The 19,072-nt window shown below is 37.0% G+C and overlaps 1 protein-coding gene across 2 annotated transcripts; it reads left to right on the top strand.

Annotated features, from left to right (window-relative positions):
• The first annotated feature begins 289 nt into the window (after positions 1–289).
• On the top strand, positions 290–18,339 carry pias1b (protein inhibitor of activated STAT, 1b). 2 transcript variants are annotated; one of them, XM_084124300.1, is made up of 14 exons: positions 290–344; positions 7,691–8,135; positions 10,429–10,513; positions 10,836–10,883; positions 11,258–11,348; positions 11,795–11,929; positions 12,038–12,143; positions 12,723–12,796; positions 13,146–13,306; positions 13,714–13,844; positions 14,009–14,189; positions 14,415–14,554; positions 15,726–15,766; positions 15,944–18,339. In XM_084124300.1, exons 1-14 carry the CDS (start codon positions 321–323, stop codon positions 16,259–16,261), a joined length of 1,980 nt encoding a protein of 659 aa, XP_083980426.1. In that variant the 5' UTR covers positions 290–320; the 3' UTR covers positions 16,262–18,339. The 2 variants fall into 2 exon arrangements, with proteins under 2 accessions (XP_083980426.1, XP_083980427.1); XM_084124301.1 differs by lacking the exon at positions 290–344 and adding an exon at positions 7,557–7,595.
• Positions 18,340–19,072: the final 733 nt, after the last annotated feature.

Raw genomic sequence — 19,072 nt, 5'->3', positions numbered from 1 at the left:
CCGATTCTTGAAAAATGACTCAACAGCTGACTCTGGGAAACTCATTTCTGGGAAATGTACTGATTTATACCGTTTTGTTCAATCAATAAGCACATTTACGAATTGTATCGATTGATAAATCAATCAAGCGAGTGCGTTTCGTTCCAGGAGATCTTGTCGCTGATGTGTAATGCCATTGCCATGTATTCCATTCAAGCAGCGTGAAATCGCGTAATCCTCGCGCTAATTTTTAAACTACAGAGGGATTCCTCAGCATTAGAACAAACACACGTTCTGGTCACGTGCCAAGGCTCAGATCACGCTTGCGCCAGAGAAACAAGATGGCGGAGAGTGCGGAATTGAAGGTAAAGTGTAACCCACGAATTACTGTCAATTAAGCCTTTATAAAATACCTGTTCGGCGATGCTTTCCGTCTGACCTGTTCTTGTGATTGACTTTTGTACGAGGCGTCGTTCCGTATTTGATTTAAAAAGCGCTTTATGAGCAGTTTTGAGCCCGGTTAAAGGAACAGTGTTATTGTTGTGATGGATCCAGCTAGCTGCCTGCTGCTAACCCGCACAGCTGTCTGCCTGCTGGTGTGAAATTTCCTCCCTTCCTTCTGAATTGATATATTAATACGGTTAATTGTTCTTTTAACGTTTAAATGAGGTGTAAAATAATCCATGGGCCGTCAGAGGAGTCGGTCGTAAGTGTGAAGCAGCATGTGGGTGGTGCGTAGGCTGCTAACACAGGCTGGAGATTCGGTACTTTGACAGTTAGGACTTCTGTTAACCCGCTGCATTTATAAGAACAGAATCACTGCTCAGTCTCATAACATAGATAACTGACAACCAAGACTTAATTTTGGGCATCATAGAAACGTTTGAACATTTGTGTTGAGTCTGTGACGTCCAGAAATGCTCTGTGTATTTGCAAGAACACCAGATTTTGAGACGCAACCATCGACCATGGCCTGTTACTTTTAGTTTCTGTATGTTTTAGTTGGAAGTTCGTGTATGTTTAACTGGTGCTTACATGAGTGATGTCTTAGGTTTGAGATGTCCTGCATTGAGACAAGACATGAAGACGTTTTAATTGTGCTTTCTGCCATTGTTATTGTTGTTAATTTTGATGTTATCGTTTGCCCCACCTGTGTAGTCTTGTTTTAATCACGATATGGATTGCTAGTGACCTGACCCATAGCTGTTTGCTGTTTTACTGTAGTGTTACTTATGGAGTTCTTATCAGACTGTGACTTGGACAAAATACTGTCAAAAGTAGTTGTTGGTTATTTTTAAGGTTTTCCGAAACAGATAACATGGGCCCTTGTGTACTGTGTAGTAGAAGTTTCCTTCACAAAAGCTTTATTTGGCAATAGCACATTGTACCTTGATACTCTTGTAGGCAATAAAAAAAAAATGTAATTTTGCATGGAGCAAAACAGGATGATAAGCATTATCGTTATGTTTTATGTTTATTAAAGTAGATTTAAGCTGTATATTTTAGGTATGTGTCAGTTGAGGAGGCATTTCCTGGGGCTTTTTGAATTTGAATTCAGTTGATATGAATTATTCTTTCTTCTTTTTTTCTTCTTTAAAAAAATAATAATATCAATTTGCTATCCTGGACAGTCTTTTAACTTCTAGAATCCTATAACACTGTTAGTCTTGCCAATGTTGTACAGCTTAAAAAGAAATAGTTGTCTTCATCGCTGATTGAAATCAAGAATGTTTTATTTGCTTTCAGTTTCAACGTTCACCGTCTGAAAGAACTCATCAAATGAAATCCAATTTTGAGTTGTTTAAGGATTTAATGCTAAAACGTACACTTGTTGTAATACTTCTAATATAATACGTTACTGTGAAATTTTAATTCTAGCTTTGACGCTTGCATTGGAGACCTGCATCATAATGTTTAGGGTATCTGTCAAAACAAAAGATTCACGATTTACACCACTTCCTGGTGGTTTTAAAACATACATTAAAAATCCTGTTTCTTCTATTGTTTGTGTAATTATTAGGGACGGGGTGGTAGTTTATTATCAAGAATTCTGCCTAATTTTAATTTATCAATTATTATAATTCGATTTTTTAATGTTATTGAGCATCAATGCATTTGTGGGTTATGCAGATCGGAAGCTTGCTTTACCAAACGCGGTTACCAAAATGACATCCTTTCAGAGAAGTGCTTCCTTTAGATTATGTCTTTGTCACAAATGAGTCAAGACTTATGATAATAATAACCACACTCATTTTAATGAAATAAACTTAATCAGGAACCTTATTGTTGATTCAAGCAGTTGTTTTATTAAATGCACTTTTTTCTGTGAAGAAGTATAGCCTACTATTCAGACTGTTCTCAGTTCTTTGCAAGGAGATCAGACCATAGAACAGAGCCCATTATTGTCTTGCTTTGATGTTTTTGGAAGTAGTGCTGGAATTATCTGAGGGCCTAAAGAGATGATCTGTCGTCATTTACTCGCCCTCATGTTGTTCTAAACCTTTATGCAGTTTTTCTTTTTAAAAAGAGAAATTCTGAAGTCTGCGATGGTCGCTTATTTTCCACCCAGTCATAATAAATGTGTGCTGAAGCTTTCAAGCTTAAAGCGTAGGCTAACTCTCGCCAAAATGCAACCTAGGGTCTTTTTGGTAATCTACCCGAGGCAAACTTTTGTTTAAAAGCATAATTAGAATGGAAATGCCACTTTTAAGTTTGACCGTATTTTCGTTTTTGGTCAAATTGCGTTTTGAATGGGAGTGCTAGGGGCACCGCTATTTTTAAAACACTAAGAAGGCTCGACACAACATGAAACTTTGCTCGAAGTATCACCAGGGGCTCTACGCATGAACTTGAGCATTGACTACATTGTTTACTAAAAATAAAGATTTTGAACAACTCACTGTAGCTGTTGTTGTTTCCGTCCGCTGGGATTTTGTCAGTCAAAAATAGTCGATCTCCGAATGCAACGTAACAGGGAGGAGAGTAAAGATGGAAAGCTCCTAAAGCTTAGTTCCATATAAATTTACAGATAATTTGTTGTTTTGTCGTTAGTGAAAATCAATATTGACCTTGTATTTGAAAAAGGATCCTCATATAAGAAACAATACTAAAATTCAGAGTCAGTTCATCCGCATTCGGAGATCGACTATTTTTGACTGACAAAATGCCGGCGGACGGAAACAACAACAGCTACAGTGAGTTGTTCAAAATCTTTCTTTTTAGTAAACTCCGTGTACACAATGTTCTCAATGCTGAGTTCATGTGTAGAGCCCCTGGTGATACTTGATGCTATCATAGTGGTGCCCCTAGCACTCCCATTCAAAAGGCAATTTGACCGAAAACGAAAATACGGTCAAACTTAAAAGTGGCATTTCTATTTTACTTATGCTTTTAAACGAAAGTTTGCCTCGGGTAGATTAACAAAAAGACCCTAGGTTGCATTTTGGTGAGAGTTACGCTTTAAACAGCTGGAAAGCAACCTGCAGGGTTTCCTGGATCATGTAAAGCCATGAAATAGCAGGAAACTTAAAAATTGTGATTTCTATTTTTGGAAATGCTAATAAAATCTTAAAAGGGTGATGAAAATTTTGGACAGATAAGGGTATTTTTTTACCACTAAAACAACATTATTTAGGGTTGAAAGTTTCTAAAAAAGACGGTTTGTTTAGAAGATGATGTGGGACCTGTGATGTCACACAGGCAAATGTCACATTTGCATATGACTGCCACTAGACCATTAGAACAAACAAGGCCATTGGCGTTCAGTCTCTTAACGGGCCTTGTGTCAAAAGCAAATAGAACCCATTATAATCACTGAAGCTGTCTACAGTATACAAATGCCTGGCCTGTTCAATTTCTGATGTACCTCCCCATTGTGCTTGGGTCTGCTGACAACAGGACAAATTGGAGAATAAAAGAACATTTGCTTTGACGAGTCTTGTTTAAACAGCTTGTTTGAGTCTCTGTACGGACTTCGGAAGGATGCCAGCATCATAAAGAAGTGGATGGTTTATTTTTAATGGGGTCCCAGATCGGGTCGGAGGATTAGATGTTTGTTCAGAGCATTTGATTGCAGATTGTTTTGTAAATGAGGCACAGTGTACTTGAGTTTGCAAAGAAAATTTTGTTGAAAGTTGAAGCAAGCAGTCAACTTTATTGACAGCACCATCGCAAACCATAAGTAAGTATTTGTTAATGCTTTGTCTGTAAATTATGGTTTTAAAGGGTAAATATTTTCAAAACACTTATCTAGTCGCTTGCAACAGTGGGGGGTGGTGATCATTTCATTATTTTCTATGCAGTGACTTTAGTCATCATAACAGTGGCCATTTGCTGACAAGCCTTAAAGGAGCCTCCCCTTAATAACCAATCATTTCAGAGAGAGGGTTAGAATGAGGGTTGAAAATAATCATTATTCCACATATATTTGCTTTTTTTGCAAAAAAAAACAAAACAAAAAAACTCTAACATCATAAATGAACCACAGGGAACAAAGTAAAATAATAGAAAAAAGCCATGTCATGACAAAGGTCATGTGAAGTCAAGTCACCTTTAAATATGAACTTTATACAATACAGACATTTGTTACAAAATATATTTTTTATTTTTTCCAATTAAATACTGTTCTTTTGGACTTTCTATTTATCAAAAAATCCTTAACTTAACTTTATATATATAAGTTAAGTTGCACAGCTGTTTTCAATGTTATTTTTAATAATAAAAATATTAGAGTGATTCCTGAAGGATCATGTTAGACTGGACTGAAGAGCTCCTGACAGTTATTCTAAATTATAGCCTAATATTTCACAGTATTACTGTTTTGACTATTTTTGATCAAATAAATGCAGCCTGGGTGAGGATAAGAGACTTCTCATTTTTGCAGAGCGCTGCATGCAAACTATCTATCACGCCGTCACACAATGGCGATGCTAATCAGTAAATATTGCTTTTATTAAAACTCTGCCATTCTTTAAGTACCGGTACTAGAAAATTAAGAAAGTATGATAAACATCAGAATTTTCGTTAACATTGCTGCCGCTTCTCCAACTGGGTGCATGTACAGAGATAATCAAGCATCGTCTTCTGGTACGCTTTGTTCCTGTAGCCGACTAGCAGTGTGGTCGTGTCCTTGTAGAACGAGACGAATGTCTCTCCGAATGTCTATTTAATGCTTTGTTTTCTTTGCAAAACAGATAATCCATATGTGTTAGAACTAAGATTAATCGTGTATTTTATTATTATTATTATTTTTACAGAGAACTGTTACACCCCTAGTTTTTACACAGCTTAAGGTCCACTTATTCCTTTGTCGTCACAGGGTTATAGGGCCTATAGGGAGGATGAGCTAATCCTAATAACAGTTTAAACTAGGAGTGTTTGCTCCCTTCACTCTGCTCTCTCTGCTGGCTGTTGACTGGGGATTTCAACTGTTGAACTTGACAAAGAGTGTAGGGTTGCACGGTATACCGGTACTACGGTAATATTGCAATACTAAAGCTTCAAAATACTGGCGACACCAAACGGTAGTAGATGGAATATTGTATGTGCGGCAGGTACACTATTTAAAAGTTCATTTTGAACACAAATGCCTGGAAAAACATTGAAGACAGGTGTTATTTTTTTTTTTTGAGTGCTGTTGGTAAATGCAGTGTAGAATTAGCGCCTTATTGAGTGTTTCCCGATGCTTCAGTTCATTTTGCAATGAAATAAAGTTCCACTTTGTTCGCGCTGCCGTTTATCAGGGGATGCTGAATGTCACTTCATGCAGCTTCTTTGCTTAGATTAGTTTAGTTTACACTGATTTCATTTGATTGGTAACAAAAGCCAGTTATTAATTCTCATTAATGAAGTATTCAATGGAAAATCTGGTCTGTTTTCATTTACATCTATGTATATTTATGAAAGTTTGGTTCATTTTGTAGATTTGCATGGTAGCGCAATACTACTTTGTATCGTGATACTTCAGCTGGTATAGTATTAAAGACATTTTTATGGTGTAATGACAACCCTACAAGAGTATACTTTAAGGGATGTTCATTTGATCTTAGAAGTATAAAAGGAAAAACACCTTGACTAGCTATATGATTTACCAGAAAGTTCAGGCTTTCCCATGGGTTCTTTTTGAATCACCAAACTTCTGACCGCTCTAGGTTTACATTGGGGGCTGTTCCTCACTACGATAGGACGAGCAAGAGTCTCATCATCTGGCTATACCGGCAGAGAAGCCGTTTATTTGTGTTGGGCGGTGGGGTGGGTGGAAATTAATAAAGAGTGTTTGTGTAAGTATTTGTGTGAACAGTCCAGTTGGCACTTGGCAGTAAACTGGGGAGGGGACTGTGGTCTCTCCGAGGTGAAGAAATATGAGCTTTCGCTGGTCTGTGGTTCTCTTGTTTTCCCTGGAGCTGTTCTCCACTGCTTTTGTTATGAAAACTCATTGGCCCAGGCTTAGGCTTGATTTTCCCTTCCCCCACTATCTCAGCCTCTTCACCACTCTGCCTGCCCATAGATTTTAATAGAATCCAAATGCCGGTACCACCAACACAGCCCTTTATAGTCTCAGAAAATCCAAGAATGACAGGGGAGGTAAAGTCTGCTGTTCTGCACATGAGAAGTGGCTTCGATCCCACACATGTAGGTGTTAACGTTTGCACATGTGCTCAAACTTCGTACATGGGTCATCACAATTACATGTCTGTATCAGAAACTAAACAACACAATACAAACGTTACAGCCTAAAAATCTGATATGATCTGCGTTTGGCAAACCGAACTGATTGTATTCTCACTGACAGGCCTTTTGACCAACATAACAATGTAGCCTATGACTTATGGCTTATAATGAATGCTCGTCCAAGACTGAGCCTGAAGCTAATTTAGTCCTAGCCGGCCTACATGTAAGTGTATGTGTAAGACATATAAATCATAGCTCTTACCATACAGACTGGATAACCATTTTAAACCACCCTCATTAAAAGTGAGGCACCTTAACACTAGTTAACCTGAGTTAGGTTGACTAATGTTTAAATAGAAAGTAAATGATGACTTGGAACTGCCTACTGTTGTCAGTTATTGCAACATGAAGAAATGGGTTGGAAAATCTATTAAAAAATACACTAGTGATCAAAAGTTTGGTAAGCTTTTTTTAAAGAAATTAATACTTTTATTCTGGATGTATTAATACTTATAAGGATGTATTAAATTGATAAAAAAGACGTGTATAATGTTATACATTTTTTTTCTATTTCAAATATGTGCTGTTCTTTGTAACTTTGTTTATCAAAGACCATTTTCAACATTGATAATAATAAGAAATGTTTGATAGCTGAAAATTCAGCTTTGCCATCACAGGAATAAATTGCATTTTAAAAATATTAAAATAGAAAACTTAATTGTATTTGTAATAATATTTCACACTGTTTTTACTGTATTTTACTGAGACTTTTTTCAAAAACATAAAAAAAATTGTACCAACAACCCCAAAGTCTGAATGGTAGTGTTTTAACTATGTATTATTACAATTTCAATTCTTAAGAGCATTGTTTGAAGTTTATTTCATTTATTTACTCAACCTTAGGCTGTACAAACGTGTATGCTGTCTTCATTGATCATCATTTTGGGGTGAACTATTCCTTTAACCTAGTTAAATGCTCTCTGAATTATTTGTTTTTGGCAATTACATAATTTCTCTGCTGTTTCCTCTCTTTTAAAAACAGCAAATGGTGATGAGCCTCCGTGTCTCAGAGCTTCAGGTTCTTCTGGGATATGCAGGCCGCAACAAACATGGAAGGAAGCACGAACTCTTGACCAAAGCATTACATTTGTTGAAAGCCGGCTGCAGCCCTGCCGTGCAGATGAAGATCAAGGAGCTTTACCGCCGCCGCTTCCCCACAAAAATGGTGTCCCCGACAGACCTGTCCCTCCCTGGCATACACTCCACCTCTGGAGGAGCTCACGCAGGCCTGCCCACCAGCCTAACACAGCTGGGATTTGATGGGCATGGTTCACCGTCTCTACTACCTGTCGCACTGCTTGGGCCAAAGCACGAGCTGGGCCTGCCCCACCTGCCCTCCGCCCTTCACCCAGTCCATCCAGACGTCAAGCTACAGAGGCTGCCCTTCTACGATCTACTTGATGAGCTTATCAAACCCACCAGTTTAGGTGAGTATAAGGAATGATCTCTAACAGTCAACTAGTTGATTAAGGTTGAATTGTGCTTCTACAGTAATGAATTTAGAAATGGAGCTTGTCAGAGAGTGTTTTGCACATTAAAGCCCTTTCCAAGAAGTTTTCTCTAAATTCATCTCTTCTGAAACAATTCTTCGTCCTGGTTGCACATAAATAGTTTTGTGCCATTTCTACTGCAGCCGTTTAAAGTTATTTAGCCCAGGGGTTTTAAACTTTCTGGATCCAAGAATAACCCACAAATATGGTGCACCCCTAAAATATAAACTAAAAAAAAAGAAATATTTTTTATGGTTATGCTTTAAGGTTACGTTGTTACAGTGTAATTACAGAAATAAGTATTGACTAATATTAATTAACTGCATTCACTTATAGGGTTACTGTTAGACTTGGGGTTTGGCTTAGGGTTAGTTACTTGTAATTATGCATAATTTATTGTTATTACTATAGTAAGTACATGTACATAAGTAAGTACATAAATAAAGTGTTATCTTAATTATATTTTAAAAATAACAACATAGTTTTGATTAAATAATTCACTTTATATTTATGTTTGCATCAATATATCGCTAAGAAAAGCATCTGTTTGGAGCTTGTGGACATGATGCTGCCTTAAGGCTAACTAGACATTCGGACAACCCACTGACTAATCGATTTTGAAAATCTTTAGATTTGTACATCCCTTATGGGATGTATGGGCCTCTCTTGAAGACTTCTCCTCCCCCATTGATACAAACATAAAGGTGCTCTTCAAGTGATTTATGGCTTATCAGATTGGACAGATGCCACCTGTGCTATATTTAGTCATCCAGCTCATGCTAAGAATAAAAGGCCAATATGGAAAGGAAGTGCCATTAAGCCCGAAGGCTGTGTTACTGCCTTTGTCCTTTGATAGTTTAGGTGTAAGGCTATGTTTTTCTCTGGTTTTAGTCTTTGAGATGTTTAGATAACTAGCCTTTGTGATCTCACTTCAGGGATCTTTCAAATACAAGCCTGTCATTGTATTCTTTCAATGGAAATTACTGCCAAAGTGGGTCCTCAAAATCAATGTATGGAGCCAGTCAGGCCAAACTCCATCAAAAATTGAATTGAGCAGTTGGCAGCTTGAAATCTAGGTTCTTAACCAGTGCTTAACTGCTCATTTTGGAGTGCGGAAGCATGCTACCTTATTTCAAGTTTAATTTTCTTACAAGGACTCTTACAGAGTTCAGTTTGAGTGCAAATTGCTAAATAATAACTGATTTTTGCTATGCAATTCAAAGGACCCTGTAACATTAAATTGCTTCTCAAGCAACTTCCAGGAAACAAGATGGTCCTTCCATATTGAGTTGAAGCCCGTCGGACTGAACATTATTTCTTGTGATGAATTTTGAGTTGTTTGAGCTGAGAGTGCAACCAGTGTTGATGGAGCTTTAACACAGCCGAGAACTGAGTACAGATTAATCTGCCAGCATCTCACTGTTAAACTCTCTCCACTTCAATTGGAATAGATTTTCCTCTTCACATGACTGCTCAAGGAAAGCACACCTCTCATTTCAGTCTCTCTCATTGAGTTCAGCCACCTATGTGTGCCTGTAAAGGTGCTGATAGAGCTTCCTCTTATCTCTCTCACTCTCTCTTGCTTCTGAAACCCTTGCTTCATTTAAGAAGATTGGGTTATGTAACCCGGGTTATTTTTGGATCTGTTGTGTAGAGTTTGGCTTTGAACTAAACTGCACCAGGGTTCCACTGGAAAGGACCAGCAACCTTGTGTCTGTCACTGAGATGCTGCTTTGCTATCGGTTTGAGATAATTCACTTCACTTACTGTTGGATTTTTCTTGAGGCTATGAAGTTCACTTTCGGATGCTGTAACGACATATGCAAATATATATTATAAATAACCAAAAGTATGTGGACCAGCAAAAACCATTACAAGGAAGTTGGTCCTCCCTAACAGTTTCCTTTTGAGTAAACACCCCAGACTTACAGAAGCATTTCTTTATGGACTGTACGATACAGAAAAGGCCCTCTCCAAACTTTTGCTAACTTGGAAGCACACAATTCTCTAAAATGTGTATTTTATCAAAATCAATGTTAAATGGATAAAATGGACTATTCTTGTTATGTTATAAAATAATTTAATTGTAGAAATATATATTTTTTCATTTTTGTATCAATAGTATTATTTTGATTTTATTACTTTTGATATTAAGTGTCTTCTAACTCTGTCTTTTAATCGATGGTGATGTGGTGGTTTCTCCATCGTCTCCTCTCTTATTGTTTTACAGCCTCAGACAGCAGTCAGAGGTTTCAGGAAACATGTTTTGCGTTTGCACTAACGCCTCAGCAAGTTCAACAGATCAGCAGCTCAATGTAAGTGTGTGTGTGGAGGGGGATATCAAATTACATTGTCAGACAAGATAACATGGTTCAAGTGTTTGAAATGCCACAACTAATTTTGTGCTTCTAATACATTTTAAATAGTTATTTCAGCCAGAACTGAAAACCAGTTGAATTTAAAACAGCGGTTGTGCCATTCACCTGGTCTTGTTAGATATCTTCATCTTGTAGTTACATAGCCGGCGATAGTGCTTATCAGACGTGCCAAACCAGCGGTCCTGTAGAATGTTTGGTATGCTTTTCTCTCCTACGCTCTATCACACATTCCTTTACTCCCACCCTCTTGTCTCGACAGGGACATTTCTGGGACCAAATGTGACTTCACCGTGCAAGTACAGCTAAGGTATGATAAAACAAGTTTCCAACTAAAGATCTATAAAACTCAACTGGATCTTTTTGACAAACTGGAAACATGCTGCTAAATAATTACTTGGTGTCATTTTTCTTGCCGCTATTGTTTGTTAATGTTTTGTGTTGTCACAAAATCTTATGATAATGTAAATTGTTGTATTTCACCTTTAAAATAGCAAATTCTTTGCTGTTTAAAGTGCTGTGCAGTTGAATATTGTGTATTTTAATGTGATGTCTACTTTTTGATTCTCTCTTTTGAGGCTAACATACCCCCATCTTCAGAGCTTTCTTTTGTTTGGATTTCTGAGAGAGTCTTGGAAATCTTTCCCACACATTCCTAAAAGAATCTCAAAACATATTTTTCAGGTTTTGCTTATCAGAGACAAGTTGTCCTCAGGAAGATCATTTCCCACCCAACCTTTGTGTAAAAGTGAATGGAAAACCCTGTAACCTCCCTGTGAGTCTGGCTTTATTTTTGGTCACAAATCAAGCAAGAATCGTTCAGAAACAATTGTTTGAAACAATGATTAACACATGTATGTTAACAAGTAGATTTAAAGGGATTCACCCACAAATTCTGTCAGCATTTACTCACCCTCATGTTTTTCTAAACCCATAATATTTATATTAATCTTCAGAACACAAATACAGATATTTTAAATGAAATCTGAGAGATTTCTGTCCATCCATTGAATGTCTGTTAACTCAAAACTGACGCTTAAAAACATTCAAAAGGAGATCGTAAAACCAACACAAATAAAAAGATTACATATATTTTTTTAAAGATATATTTTTTTACTTCTTTAACATCTCTTATAACAAACTCTTCTAACAAATTAATGTTTCATATACAAACTTTTGTGCAGGCTGTTTAACTGAATGTCTTTTTGTGGTTGTCCTCAGGGATATCTTCCTCCAACCAAAAATGGAGTGGAGCCAAAGCGACCGAGCAGACCCATCAACATTACCTCCCTGGTTAGGTTGTCTACAACAGTTCCCAACACCATTGTTGTGTCTTGGACGTCAGAAATCGGAAGGGTAATGAAAGTGAAATCTGTTTGAAATTGTTTCTTGATTGGTCTGAAATTGAAACACCACTGTCATGTTGCTCAGAATGTGTTTCTAAAAGCTGTGTTGTCCATACAGAGCTACTCCATGGCAGTGTACTTGGTCCGACAGCAGTCCTCCTCAGTTTTGCTACAGAGACTACGATCAAAAGGCATTAGAAACCCAGACCACTCAAGAGCACTCAGTAAGTTTACTCTGAACCCAGATGGTTGAATTCGAGTTATGCGCAACAAACTTCCGTATTTTTAAAAACAGGTTGCATCGCTTCCGGTTCAGGTCTTTTGTATGTGCGTCATTAAATATAGAGATGTTTTCCTCAAGATGCCTTCAGAGGAGCTACCAAAGATGTCAAAATCAAATAAAACGGCAACAATAAAAATAACTAGTTAGGTTAGATGATTATCTTAAAAGTCCATTGATGTGGTTGTCAGTTCATATTGGTTTAACACTTTCTCAGACAAGCGGATGCAATAATTCCTGTTTGTTCTTGTGACGTTCAAGATAAAGCTTATTTACATTCTGAATATTGCACACAAATGCAAATTTTTGGCATGTTTTCTTTGGATTTTCCGACATTCACCTACCAATGCTCCCATTTAACATAGGCAACTATTGTTTTAATAAAGTGATGACCAAAATAAAGTGTTTTTTTTCCCCCAATAACTTACAAAGTTAAAAGTGTTATTTAAGCTGCCTGTTCACTGTAAGAGAATATTGCCTGTAAAAAGACTGATTGGTTTTGTGTTCTGTGCCCTCTCTTCAGTCAAAGAAAAGCTTACCGCCGACCCTGACAGTGAGATTGCCACCACCAGCCTGCGAGTCTCCTTACTCTGTCCGGTATGTAATGGACCCTCAACCCTCAATAAAGTTTTTATTCTTCTTAAGGGATTCTGGGGAACCTTGTGACATTCCTTTGGACACAATTGCATTAACCATTTTGTCAGAATAAGGAAACTCTGCTTCTTTTCACCAAGACTACCAAGCCCTGCTTATGACTCTCTGACTTTCCACATAGTGTTAGTTTTCATTTTAATAATTTTGAGTGTTGGAGAATAAACCACAAGCCAGCAGTTTAGGAACTAGATAGAACTGTATAATCATAATTCAGTTATAAAATTTGAAAGCAATATGTGGCCATTCAATGTATTCTAACATAATGTGTGTCCATCTGTGTGTAAATGAACAGCTCGGAAAGATGCGGTTGACGATTCCCTGTCGAGCGCTCACCTGCTCGCACCTACAGTGCTTTGATGCTACGCTCTACATCCAAATGAATGAGAAGAAACCCACCTGGGTGTGTCCAGTCTGCGACAAGAAAGCTCCATACGAGCACCTTATTATTGACGGGTCAGTACTGGTCTCACCTTTCACATCTGTGATTGTGGGCCATCTGAAATCTAAAAAAACTCTGTTTTGTTTTAATGTACCAGTCATTGCCTAATGTGTATGAGCATCTATACACAACTGTTCAAAAGGCTGTTCAAATACTGTTAAAGGTTGGTCATATTTTTGGTAATAGTTTTTGAAAGTCTGAGGCTTACCAAGGCTGCATTTATTTGGTCAAAAATACAGTAAAAATCCACAAAAGATTATTTATTAATGTGCCATTGCTTTATGAAAGTATTATTTTCTTCTTCTTCAAAAAATAAATCTTACTTACCCTAAGTTTTTGAACAACTGTCAAAATTGAAGTCTCTGCAATGTTGTTGTTTTGTTTTTTCCCGTATTTTAAGTTTTTTGTTGTTGTTGTACAGGTTGTTCATGGAGATTCTGAGCAGTTGTGTGGACTGTGATGAGATTCAGTTTAAAGAAGATGGCAATTGGGCTCCTATGAGATCCAAGAGAGTGGTACAGGAAGTGTCAGCATCGTCAAACGGCATTGATGGTATTACCACAAAGACTGTTATATATGTTATGAGTTATGGAGACAATAGACAGTTGTGTCTCAGTCCTGTAGTAAAATGTGTAGATATTTGCAGAGTACTGTATTAAACATAACATTTTAGATAGTCTTGACTTGCTTTTTAAAGATTACTCACTCTCTTGTAGACTCGTGTCGGTCGGTTGTATCGGACCACAGAAACAGTTCGTCCCATAGCAGTAAGAAAGTGGAGGTAATTGACTTGACGCTGGACAGCTCCTCAGATGATGATGAAGATGATAACGACGAGCCTCCACCTAAAAGACCCTGTCCATCTCTATCTCCCACCTCCCCAACTGCCAACAAAGGGTGAGAATTTATATTTCAGCATGTCTATTGATTTATCATTTAAAACCCAACTAATGTTTTTGTGAAATGTCTCTCAAAATTTGAAAAGTGTGTTATTTCTTATAAATGGATTCATATTTTGTCATATAATGCAAAGATGTTCAGACATTTTGAAATGTGGTTTAAATGTCTAGATCATTTTAAAACCTCTGTATGTTACTTTTATTTATTTATTTTTTGCTGTAGAGTGTTAAATCTACATCATCAGACGTCTCCTCTGGCACGGGCTCCCAGCATGCCTGCAATGGAGACAAACTACATCCCTCCCCCTCCTCCTCTCATCCAGGATTATCGTCACTATTACCACACAGCCAATGACCTGTCAGGTACCGCTTCATTCCACTGATATAATATTTTTCATTTTTAATACGAGTGTGCCTACTAACTCAAACGGCACAGTTCGTCTTGACCTCCTCGTTTGTTCGTGCTCAGTTGAATTGGTTGTCATTTAGCTACACCTCTGTTCAAAGGTTTGGGGTCGGTAAGATTTGAAAAGAATTGAAAAGTTCAAAAATACAGTAAAAACAGTAATATTGCGAAAAACTTAAAAACAATTATTCTCTATTTGAATATATTTTAAGATGTAATTAATTTCTGTGATGGCAGAAATCATTCTAATGTGCTGATTTTGTGCTCAGGAAACATTTATTATTATCATAAAATGTGTGTGTAAACCGTGATAATTTTTTCAAGTTTATTTGATGAAAAGAAAGTTCAGAAGAGCAGCATGCATTTGAAATCAACATTTTATTACATTTCAAATAGAGCTGCATGGTTCTGGATAAATTGAGAATCAACATTTTTTTGTTTAAAATAGAGATCATGATTCTGAGCAGACAACTAAACAAAATAACTTAAAAAAGGTTAATTGCTGCAGTCTATTAAAAATATTGAATTAATTAGAATTGTTTTTTTAAACTGTTTGAATGAATAATTCAATGACTTGATCTAAAAGAATGGATGAATCAGCATTTTTAAATGAATCTCTTTAATGAATGATTCAGTGACGTACATTTTTGGTGTAATGATGTAATTGATACAATCTTTATTTGATGCTTCAAATTATTTTCCAAAGATGATTTACTCTATTTAGATCATCACTACCGTAGTTAAAAACCCAGTACTTCTGTGATTTTGTATTATTGCAAGATACTGTGTAGTTGAAAAGACTGTTTGTGAAGCCTTTTCATACCTATACATGACAAATCTGAATGTTCACTGTGAACAAAGGTTTAATAGACACAGGCGAATTGTTGTCATTTAGGAATGAGATTGCATTGTTTCCGAATCGAGATTGTGATCTTTTAATGATTAATCGCGCATCTCTAATTATAAATATAGTTTAGCAAAATAATCTGTATATACATTAAATCTGGGATTTCTTTTTATTTAATCCAGCGAACAAAGTTTTAGAATTTTAAAATATGTTGTGTCTTAAAATTACAAATATATTTCTAGGCAAATTTATCCCAAGCAACTTTTTTTCTTGTTCTACAGATCTGAATTTCTTCTCATTTTTACAAGGGGACAATCACCAGGTAGGTTCACTCTCTGAAACAGCAGCACATCACAGCTAGAGGGCGGCATTGTTCTTAAACAAACGTCTGGTGCCAAATTACATGGATTGAGGACCCAGAGCTGACTGAGAGAGAATTAAAATACAAACTTTTTTTATTATTAAACATCAACATAATCTAAAGTTTTTGTTGTTGCAGCATTATAACATGGTCATGGCCGCTGCAGCCGCCGCCTCAGCCTCCGCGTCAGCATCAGAAGACCACGAGCTGCTGCTGAACCGTTTCATGCCCTATGGTTCGTCACAGCTCTTCCTGGAGCAGTCGGGGACGTCGGCGAACAGCTCGCTAGTGCCTGCCAACGGCAGCGGGGGGAGCAGCAGTGGAAGCAGCAGCAGTCTGGTGTCCTCCAGCAGTCTGAGAGACAGCCACACACACACCAGCGCCTCCCGCTCGCGCTCCGACGCCGCCGCCTCCGTAATATACGGCTCCATCCCCGACGTCATATCACTGGACTGACCACACTGGGGCGCCCTGCAAACGGACACGCTTTTATCACAAACAGCTGGAGGGCGGAGGAGGAGCTTTGTGCACTCGTGATAGGATTTAGACATGAATGGGATCGAAAGTTTGGAGGGAAAAAAAAGAGAACAAAGACTTTTGTAAAGAGAAGAATAAAATTGCTGTGTACAGAGAAGAAAAATCTATTTTCAGTTTTACTTTTGTATATAAACAATAGGACGCTGCCTACCCAGTGAGTGACTTCAGTTGGTATTTTCTCCATGGATACTGAAGATGTTTTTCACTGCTCTGTGTGTTGTTCCTTGATTATCTTATTCTGTACCTTTTATACTTTTTTGCTATTTTATTTCACTTCAAATAATTATTTTAGTCACAGTAATAGAATGGCAGTCATCTTCATCATTTTTATTTCTAAGACTCTTTCCCTCAGCCATTGTTTGATCAGTGAGGGAACATCACATTATTTAATGCCATTATCCTGTGCAGGTAATTTATTATTGCTTTAAGTTATGTAGGATGTATGCTGTACAGAAGCATTCCCTTATGCCGATACAGAATCTAGCCACGACATGCTTGAAGAGGCGACGGAGGTCACATCTTATTCCAGTTGCACACTCTTTCTCTTTCATCACCACATTAATTATGTAAGAAGCGGAGTTTAAAGACGTCACTGCCCAGATTTGCTGGTTAGTAAACTCTTGTACTTTTATTCACAATCTTATATCCTTTGATTTTTTTTTTTCTGAACCAAACCTCAAAAGATGAGGTGAGGTTTGCAAAAACAGCGCTGAGGGTATCAGACACTTTAGTATACCTCATTTAGTGTGTTGCAAAGATGACTGAAAAATAACCAGAAGGATGTTGCAGACGAGTAATTATTTCCTTAAGACATGTAATTTCCCATACTAGCAAACCCATCAAATGGCAATTGACGGCTTTCTGTAAAAATGGCTAAACGCACTTGCCATTTCGAGTGGCCCATTTTAAAGGTCGAGAACACCATGGATGAAATGTCATTTTCTCAAGGTCTGTGTGGTTTGGGCTACTATTAAAATCGGAACCAACCGTTCCAATGCAACCATTATCTAATTCTAGCTTTATAGCTTTTGAAAGTGTGCTTGGAAGGTGACCGAATTGCAACATAATCTGTGCTGTCTATTTTCATCTGTGTAAAACTGAATTTATTTATTTTATCTATATATTATATTTTTACTATTTGTTTGATCATGCATTTATTTCGTAATTATTTCAAGAGCTCTTAACACTTGCTTTGCATCGTACAAGTAGCTAATTACGTGTCCTTGTCTCTTCTTCTCTCATATTTGTACTATATGAGACTTCTGAGGCATTAATTCCACAATCGTACTTGCTGTGTCAGATTCAACTTTGGTTGAAATGAAACTGTTTAAAGGATAAAAGCCAGCTGTGTGCACACCCTCTGGCTTAGTTGTGAAGTGACAGCTGTTTTTGATTTGTCATTGATTGTCCTGCATTAAAAAAAAAGGTTGTGGAACAGCTCATTTTGGACCTGGATGAACGTTAGCACATACTTTTAATCACTCGATGACAGCCGGTGCACAGTCCGCTAACCTTTCTGAATGAGTGATTTTTTTTTGTATTCAAAGTGTTGAAAATTAACAATTGGATTGATGAACCCATGCTTGTTTAATTTATATATTTTTACATTTGCACTGAGTTACATAATAGCACACAAAATTGAGACGGCCATCATTCTACACAAATCTCCCATTTGACATTGCACTGAAATCATACATTTCATGTGCCCACTGAACCGCTACGTCCTTGAAGTAAACCACTAGACAGTCAGTCTGTTATAGCTGTACCAATAACTGGCAAGTATGAACTCTCTGCCTTAAGTTCTTCTCTTACTGTATGGTACGCTATGAGAGAAACCATTATGTACAGGAAACCAATACCAGTTTGTACAAAATATTATATGAATTATTTATTATTTGAATTGGGATACATTGTTTACTTAATGAATGTTACTTGTTTATGTAGAGAGCGGTTTAGCTGTAATAAAACAAATACATTAAATCTTTTCTATTTCTGTCTTATCTGAATTTTGGTCTTTATTTGACCTCTGGTTGCAGAATGCTAAATCCCTATATCACACTCATGAGGTGACTAGAATTTGTCTGTATTTTTTTATTTTTTAATACAGAGCAGCAACAACAACACAAAAAGAGTTAAACTTCATTTTTGTTTTATAATTTGATTTACAAAGAGCTGGTCTAATATTATTATTGATATAATTTATTTCAAGTGAATGCACAAAATACTCATTACAGTTTATGGATTAAAGGCAGGGTAGGTTATTTGTTTCAGAAACATTTTTTGTTATGTTGGTTGAAAGTCTCTTAAAATCCTTATAGCAATCAATAACTTAAATGGTCTAAATGCATTTATATGAACGTAAACATATCATCTGTGGAAGGTGTAGGACCATAAAAACCCTTCATGCTCCGCAGAGTTAGATAGACGTCAGTCACAGAGCACCGCAACAGAAACAGCAGCCGCCTTTCACAGTTCCTCCTGTACCAAAACAACGAGTTTATGCTGTTTTCACGCCATAACTACTGTAATTTGAAAGAGACTGGAGAAAAGGATATATGCAACTTCCTTTTGTTCTGTGTTATGCTGTGGAAGACTAAGACTCGTGTTTTGAACTTTATCCTTCTTCATTGTCTGTCTGTGTGACAATAGGGTGATGTAGGCCCTAAAACATTTGAAAAAATCTTTTTGTTTAAGCTCGGGTAATAGATTTAACCATTAATTAAACAAAAT

Source organism: Abramis brama, assembly GCF_963993115.1.
Source record: "Abramis brama genome assembly, chromosome: 9".
NCBI classification, from domain to species: domain Eukaryota; kingdom Metazoa; phylum Chordata; class Actinopteri; order Cypriniformes; family Leuciscidae; genus Abramis; species Abramis brama.
Note: the sequence above shows the minus strand (reverse complement) of the source record. Positions and strands in the feature narration are given on the sequence as shown.